The sequence below is a fragment of the Ranitomeya imitator genome, chromosome 4, assembly GCF_032444005.1.
Source record: "Ranitomeya imitator isolate aRanImi1 chromosome 4, aRanImi1.pri, whole genome shotgun sequence".
Taxonomy (NCBI): Eukaryota; Metazoa; Chordata; class Amphibia; order Anura; family Dendrobatidae; genus Ranitomeya; species Ranitomeya imitator.
The window spans coordinates 623,887,752-623,896,591 of record NC_091285.1 but is presented as its reverse complement, the minus strand read 5'-3'; the positions used below and the strand labels follow the sequence as shown (position 1 = coordinate 623,896,591).

The 8,840-nt window shown below is 44.5% G+C and overlaps 1 protein-coding gene across 1 annotated transcript in view; it reads right to left on the bottom strand.

Moving 5' to 3' along the window:
* Positions 1-3,888: 3,888 nt before the first annotated feature.
* The window catches only part of LOC138674618 (zinc metalloproteinase-disintegrin-like 4a), a 204,455-nt gene continuing 199,503 nt past the window's right edge, over positions 3,889-8,840 (bottom strand). Inside the window, exons 15-16 of the mRNA XM_069762434.1 lie at positions 4,231-4,426; positions 3,889-3,995 (exon numbers count right to left, since the gene is read on the bottom strand). Of these exons, the coding sequence (XP_069618535.1) occupies positions 3,889-3,995; positions 4,231-4,426 (303 nt within the window). The remainder of the gene's footprint in view (positions 3,996-4,230; positions 4,427-8,840) is intronic.

The following is an 8,840-nucleotide window of genomic DNA, read 5'->3' as shown; positions in this document are numbered from 1 at the left end:
TCCTCTACAAACCACTTAGGTTGTTAGTGGTAAGGTTGTTGACGTCATTGCGTCCTGATTCTGTTCTGCAGTATCTATTGGACGCAGACTGGAGAGACGATGGCTGTTTATTACAAAACAGATCTATACTCATCAAGTCAGGTGTCAGAAATAATGAATTCATGATGCACATATAACAGCCTCATGAATTTATTATTTCTGACACATGCTCAGGTGAGCATAGATATGCCTTGAATGACCTCCATCGTCCCTTCACTTTGTGTGAAATAGATTACGTATACAGAAGAGAAAATGGAGGTTATACAAGGCAGTTCTCTACTCACCAGGTCAGGTGTCCTAACTAATGAGTTTTTGGACACATGACCTGTTGAGTAAGGTTCTGCTTTGTATTTCTGCAATTTTCTCTTCAGTCTGCAACAGTCACAGTCACAGAGTAAGCAGAAGGAAGAGATTATGGAGAAAAGACAAGTATATCCACAAGTGTATCCACCTCATATCTCTATACCAAACACACACAAAGCTGCAGTGTTGTACTTGCTAACTACTGGAGCTATGAGGTGGCAAAAAAATAAAGTGTGTGGTGCAGTGTTTTATTTGGCGCACGGTGTGTGTTGCCGGCAGCGAAATACACAATTAACCAAACATTTTTGGAGGCAAAAAAACATTATTATTTTTTTTTACACCAAAAAAAAAATTAACTGCGCTCTGCTTGGGGTAGAGTGACGGAAATGGGGGGTATGTAGCTTGACTCACTGTGGACGACACAGGGGTGGCAGGAGAAGGGGCAATTAAATTACTGGGGTCTGGCAGTTCGGGGATGGGGCTCGACGAGTGAGAGGGCAGAGACACAATGGAAGGGTGAGACAAATCAGACATTACAGACACATTGGGAGGTGAGGGGGGAGGGATAGCAATAGTCTTCTGTTTCTTTTTGCCTTTCCCTTTTTGGGATCGGCGCTGCGGTACGGGGAGCCTCGTTGGGCTCATTCCTAGCGACCTGGCCATCGTGGGCGACTTGTCAGGGTCCGTGTGCCGCTGCATGGTTGTAGTGGTGGGGAAGGCCATGCCTGTGTCTGTGTGCCGCTGCTGCATGGTTGTGGTGCTGGGGAAGGCCATGCCTGTGTCTGTGTGCCGCTGCTGCATGGTTGTGGTGGTGGGGAAGGCTATTCCAGGGTCCGTGTGCCGCTGCTGCTGCATGGTTGTGGTGGTAGGGAAGGCCATTCTAGGGTCCATGTGCTGCTGCTGCATGGTTGTGGTGGTGGGGAAGGCCATGCCAGGGTCCGGCTGCTGCTGTTGCTGCTGCTGCTGCATGGTGGTGGCAGTGGAGGAGGTCCAAACAGGAGCAGCAGTTGTCATGGTGGTGGTGGGCTGTCCAACAGCACTCGGCATGGTGGTGGTGCTGTAGTAGTGTCCAGCAGTGCTTGGAATGGAGGTGGCCGTGCAGTGGTATGCAGTAGAGGTTGGCATTGAGGTAAAGCGTGACAGTGTAGGCACACGTGGATATGCCGCCACTGTCTGCTAAAAATACCGACTCTGCTGCATAGCCTGCACATAAGCAGCATTGCAAGCCAGCATGACACTAAGCTGGAGATCAGGATTAAGGTGTTCCGACATGCCCTGTTCAATTTGATTAAAAAAATGATGTGCTGGCCTCTGGAGGTCGGCTTTTACTTGATCAAGGCATTTGGTGACCTCCTGGATACGTGTATTCATATGGCTAATGGCAGTATCCAGGCGGTCACCCATCGCCTTGAGTCCATCGTGAAAAACCGAGCTCAAGTGCAAAAATTCGGGCATGAGTGACCTGTCCGAGGCCCTCTGCCGCTGCTGGGAATAGCCCAAAAAAAAGGGGCAGTGGCAGAGGACTGAGAAAGGGGAACACCTGATGGACCAGCTTCCTGGTCTCCAGTTAGTGTGGCAGGCCCACTTGCAGGAGCGCTGCTGGATGGCTGAGACGGGTCCGTGGCTGTCTGATGAAGGACTGTCCAGAACCAGGGTCAAGAGTGCTGCTCCATGTGCTGTGAAAAAAGAAAAAAAAATAATACCAAACATTTAGAAAACGCCAACTCCTGTGGAATAGAAACATACAGATTATGGCAATACAACACAACCGAAAAATACTTACGTTCTATGTGCAATGCCCGATCTCAAAAATGCCAGAATGAGGTGGTATTTATATTTTCGGATCCTTGCTCCAGAACCACTAGGAACACGGCTCTCTTTACGAAGGTCCTTGTTGAAGTGGTCCTTCATCGAACGCCAATGTGTTTTGACTTTGAGCACTTTTGAAAAACAACAAACAATAATGGTTAGTCAATGGACTTTTGGCCGTCTTCACACAACTGTGTGTGATGAGAAACTCCTGAGAGTTTCTCTCATCACACACAGTTTTAGCGAGCATGGCCAAGGTCTGTGCTGCTTCACTGCATTGCAATACTTACAAAATGCATTTCGGACCCGAATCGGGGCGTTGTCCCAGCCATCCCACATCGCTTTGGCTACCCATTCCATAGCCGCCGGATCGTTACATTGTCCGAGTGCTGCGAGACCCGGGTGTCCCACAACGGGACTCGGTCATGGACCAGGGAGATAAGGAGGTCATTTTCAATGAGGTCCTCATCCCGTTCTGGAACCTAAAAAATAAATAAAGACATTAATGTTGGAGACATTACATAAAGTAAAGAAAGAAAACAGAGGCAGAGAAATGGCATGAATATTGAAAGTCAAGAAAAAAAAGGAGTCCAGAAGAAAAATGTAAAGAAAGAGGAAAGTAAAGAAATGAAGATTCAAGAATAGTAAAGTGAGGATACAATAAACAGTCAGCCACGTATACGTACACGCTGCCGCCTTGCCACCCGACCGTGAACCCGCTGCTCCTGCTTAGCCTCTGCCGCAGTGGAAAAAGTGCTCTTAAAAAAAGTAAATAAAAAATTGTCATATGTGTAGATGTGACAGTGAATACTTACCAATCTGAGGAGTTGAGTACTCACTTCACTGATATGTTCGGCTTGTGAAGGCCCAGGACGTTGCTCCTCCTCAGAAGATGACATTCTGATGCATGCAGAAAGAAATAAATGGCAGAAATTAGGACATATAGAGACAGAAAATAGAAAATATAGACATTGGCTAGGATATACTTACATTGTTCAGAGTGTAGATTCCTTCCTGTGTCTGCTCTGCTGTGTCTGGAAAGCTTCTCTGTCTGCTGGGTAGTGACCTGCAAATGTCCACTCCCTCCCTTTATCACCTTGTATGTGGGGGGGTGGCTAATCAGTGTCTAGACATGTTTTCCTGTGGTGCAACGCATGCGTTCACAAACGCAAGTAAACGCATGTGCTTGCGGCCGCATGCGTTCACATAGACCGTAATGTGTTTTTTTGCCGCATTCCTTCCGCTAACAACCGCATACGTTTCTAGGCGGAAAAATGACGCCTCTAAAATTACTACATGTTGCGTTTACCGCGCCAAACCGCAGACGACAAAACGACGCATGCGTCGTCAAACGCGGCAAAACGCAACCGATTGCAGACACATGTGTCCCTAATGTTAAATATAGAAATACACAAAGCATGCGGATAATTGCGGAAGAAACGCTGTGGACACAACTGCAAATGTGAAACCAGCCTCAGGGTAAAATTAACTTTCATTTCATAGCAGAAAAATTGCTGACAGATCATTTTTTAACCTGTCCCAGCCATAGGAGTTTATCTCCAGAGAATCAAACAAAGTGCTAGGAGGTCATTACTGAATTATGACAATGTGGAATATTGCATTGCTTGCTGGTGTTTAGTTTTTCATCATTTTTTTCATTCTGTTATCTCAATTTTACTTTATTTCCAAACCAAACTGAATAGGCCTAGTTTTCCTGCCACCAATGTGATACCATACTCACTCCTTCCCACATGGGATGTACTTTTCCCCTTCTTTGCTGCAGAATCCCATTTTGCTGCCAGCTGTATTCCATGAAAAACAGTCATCAGATCCAGTGATGGCTCCTGAATAAAAAAAAGCTAAAAAAAGTAACTAAATCTGCCAACATCAATAATATTATACTAAATAAATGATGTTATTCTACATCCTGCTGTCATGACATCTTATCCAGCTCATTAATTAAGTTTTTGTTACTACTCGTTTCATCGGCTCACTCCAGGGATGTCCTAGTAGTTGTGTCCTCATCTAAGATATTGACAGACTATAACTGAACTCAAGGATTCCTCCTACTTTACTCACCCGGACCCCAGGTGTCAATACATTGGCTTATCATTAGCGGACATTTTCCCATGTAACAGGCCCCATTTCCGTTCAGACATGGGAAGCCATTTACTTTAAAACTATCCTTTGGACACACCGGAGACTTCCCATCACACATATCGGTAAGGTCACACTCATCCTTGGCCGATCTACAAATAGATCCCGCAGGTTTAATCTGTGGGGAAATCAAATGTAGAATATAGAAATGATTGAGCTACTAAATAAAAGGAAGCAAAAATAAGAAACACTTTGCACTAATCCATTTCTCCTATGATGCTATTACATATCATGTTGGGACCAAAAATTTAACCCCTGAACCCCTTCATGACCCAGCCTATTTTGACCTTAAAGACCTGGCCGTTTTTTGTAATTCTGACCAGTGTCCCTTTATGAGGTAATAACTCAGGAACGCTTCAACGAATCCTAGCGGTTCTGAGATTGTTTTTTCGTGACATACTGGGCTTCATGTTAGTGGTAAATTTAGGTCGATAATTTTTGCGTTTATTTGTGAAAAAAATGGAAATTTGGCTTAAATTTTGAACATTTCGCAATTTTCAAATTTTGAATTTTTATTCTGTTAAACGAGAGTTATGTGACATAAAATAGTTAATAAATAACATTACCCACATGTCTACTTTACATCAGCACAATTTTGGAACAAAATTTCTTTTTTGCTAGGAAGTTATAAGGGTTAAAATTTGGCCAGCGATTTCTCATTATTACAGCAAAATTTACAAAACAATTTTTTTAGGGACCACCTCACATTTGAAGTCAGTTTGAGAGGTCTATATGGCTGAAAATACCCAAAAGTGGCACCATTATAAAAATTGCACCCCTCAAGGTACTCAAAACCACATTCAAGAAGTTTATTAACCCTTCAGGTGCTTCACAGCAGCAGAAGCAACGTGGAAGGAAAAAATGAACATTTAACTTTTTAGTCACAAAAATGATGTTTTAGCAACAATTTTTTTATTTTTCCAAGAGTAAAAAGAGAAACTGGACACCAAAAGTTATTGTACAATTTGTCCTGAGTACACCGATACCCTATATGTGGGGGGAACCACTGTTTGGGCGCACGACAGGGCTTGGAAGGGAAGGAGCACCATTTGATTTTTTCAATGAAAAATTGTCTCCAATCTTTAGCGGACACCATGTCGCGTTTGGAGAGCCGCTGTGTGCCTAAACATTGGAGCTCCCCCACAAGTGACCCCATTTTGGAAACTAGACCCCCCAAGGAGCTTATCTAGATGCATAGTGAGCATGTTGAACCCCCAGGTGCTTCACAAATTGATCCGTAAAAATGAAAAAGTACTTTTTTTTCACAAAAAAAATCTTTTAGCCTCAATTTTTTCATTTTCACCTGGGTAACAGGATAAAATGGATCCTAAAATGTGTTGGGCAATTTCTCATGAGTACATCAATACCTCATATGTGGTCACAAACCACTGTTTGTGCACACGGCAAGGCTCGGAAGGGAAGGAGCACCATTTGACTTTTGAATGAAAAATTAGCTCCAATCATTAGCGGCCACCATGTCGCGTTTGGAGAGCCCCTGTGTGCCTAAACATTGGAGCTCCCACACATGTGACCCCACTTTGGAAACTAGACCCCCCAAGGAACTTATCTAGATGCATAGTGAGCACGTTGAACCCCCAGGTGCTTCACAAATTGATCCGTAAAAATGAAAAAGTACTTTTTTTTCACAAAAAATTTCTTTTAGCCTCAATTTTTTCATTTTCACATGGGCAACAGGATAAAATGGATCCTAAAATGTGTTGGGCAATTTCTCATGAGTACATCGATACCTCATATGTGGTCACAAACCACTGTTTGTGCACACGGCAAGGCTCGGAAGGGAAGGAGCGCCATTTGACTTTTGAATGAAAAACTAGCTCCAATCATTAGCGGCCACCATGTCGCGTTTGGAGAGCCCCTGTGTGCCTAAACATTGGAGCTCCCTCACATGTGACCCCATTTTGGAAACTAGACCCCCCAAGGAACTTATCTAGATGCATAGTGAGCACTTTGAACCCCCAGGTGCTTCACAAATTGATCTGTAAAAATGAAAAAGTACTTTTTTTCACAAAAAATTTCTTTTAGCCTCAATTTGTTCATTTCTACATGGGCAGCAGGATAAAATGGATCTTAAAATGTATTGGGCAATTTTTCCTGAGTACACTGATACCTCATATGTGGGGGTAAACCACTGTTTGAGCACACGGTAGGGCTCAGTAGGGAAGGAGCGCCATTTTACTTTTTGAATTAAAAATTAGCTCCAATCGTTAGCTGACACCATGTCGCGTTGGGAGAGCCCCTGTGTGCCTAAACATTGGAGCTTTCCCACATGTGACTTTATTTTGGAAACTAGACCCCCCAAGGAACTTATCTAGATATGTGGTGAGCACTTTGAACCCCCAAGTGCTTCACAGAAGTTTACATCGCAGAGCCATGAAAATAAAAAATCATGTTTCTTTCCTCAAAAATGATGTTTTAGCAAGCAATTTTTTATTTTCACAAGGGTAACAGGAGAAATTGGACCCCAATAGTTGTTGCCGAGTTTGTCCTGAGTACACTGATACCCAATATGTGGGGGTAAACCACTGTTTGGGCACAAGTCGGGGCTCGGAAGGAAAGTAGTGACTTTTGAAATGCAGACTTGATGTAATGGTCTGCGGGCGTCATGTTGCATTTGCAGAGCCCCTGATGTGCCTAAACAGTAGAAACCCCCCACAAGTGACCACATTTTGGAAACTAGACCCCCCAAGGAACTTATCTAGTTATGTGGTGAGCACTTTGAACCCCCAAGTGCTTCACAGAAGTTTACAACGCAGAGCCGTGAAAATAAAAAATCATTTTTCTTTCCTCAAAAATTATGTTTTAGCAAGCAATTTTATATTTTCACAAGGGTAACAGGAGAAATTGGACCCCAATAATTGTTGTCCAGTTTGTCATGAGTATGCTGGTACCCCATATGTGGGGGTAAACCACTGTTTGGGCGCACGCCGGGGCTCGGAAGGGAGGGAGCACCATTTGACTTTTTGAATGCAAGATTGACTGGAATCAATGGTGGTGCCATGTTGCGTTTGGAGACCCCTGATGTGCCGTAACAGTGGAAACCCCTCAATTCTAACTCCAACACTAACCCCAACACACCCCTAACCCTAATCCCAACTGTAGCTATAACCCTAATCACAACCCTAACCCCAACACACCCCTAACCACAACCCTAACCCCAACACACCCCTAACCACAACCCTAACCCCAACACACCCCTAACCCTAGTCCCAACCCTAACCCTAATTCTAACCCTAATCCCAACCCTAACCCCAACACACCCCTAACCATAACCCTAACCACAGCCTAATCTTAACCCTATTTCCAACCCTAGCCCTAATTCCAACCCTAACCCTAAGGCTATGTGCCCACGATGCGGATTCGTGTGAGATTTTTCCGCACCATTTTTGAAAAATCCGCAGGTAAAAGGCACTGCATTTTACCTGCGGATTTACCGTGGATTTCCAGTGTTTTTTGTGCGGATTTCACCTGTGGATTCCTATTGAGGAACAGGTGTAAAACGCTGCGGAATCCGCACAAAGAATTGACATGCTGCGGAAAATACAACACAGCATTTCCGCGCGGTATTTTCCGCACCATGGGCACAGCGGATTTGGTTTTCCATAGGTTTACATGATACTGTAAACCTGATGGAAAACTGCTACGAATCCGCAGCGGCCAATCCGCTGTGGATCCGCAGCCAAATCTGCTGCAGATCCGCAGCCAAATCCGCACCGTGTGCACAAAGCCTAATTCCAACCCTAACCCTAGTTCCAACCCTAATTCTAGTCGTAACCCAAACCCTAACACTAAGGCCAGGTTCACATTGTGCTAGCAGCAGCCCGTTCAGCACATACGCTAATGGGCTGCTGCTAGCGCAAGTGCCGACGTTTGCATCGCGCTTGCGCAGATAGAGCATCTGCTAGCTCTATCTGCGCTAGCAGTGACGGACCTGGAAACGCTTCAGCCCGCGTCTCCGGGTCCGTCACTCAGTGATGGCACATCCCTAGCGTACGCCCATTGTGGGCGTGCGCTAGTGATGCGTCCGACATTGCTGTCAATGGCGGCCGTAACGGACTACGTTACACTGCATTTATGCCGTGGTGTAACGTAGTCCGTCTAACGGACTGCTTAGATGCAGTGTGAACTAACCCTAACCCTAACCCTAGCCCTAACCCTAACCCTAGCCCTAACCCTAGCCCTAACCCTAGCCCTAACCCTAACCCTAGTGGGGCAAAGAAAAAAATTTTTTCTTTATTTTATTTTTGTCTCTACCTATGGGGGTTTATTTATAATTTTTTTTTTATTTTGATCATTGTGATAGAACCTATCACAGCGATCAAAATGTACCTGTAACGAATCTGCTGGCCGGCAGATTCAGCGGGCACACTTTGCATGCGCCCGCCATTTTGGAAAATGGCTTCACATACGTCAATAAGATTAGTTCTCTAAGTTAAAGAAGTTGGCCACTACTTTTACATTGATGCCCTATTGTCAGGATTACTTGTAGTTTCCGGGGCTTGCTACTGTACATC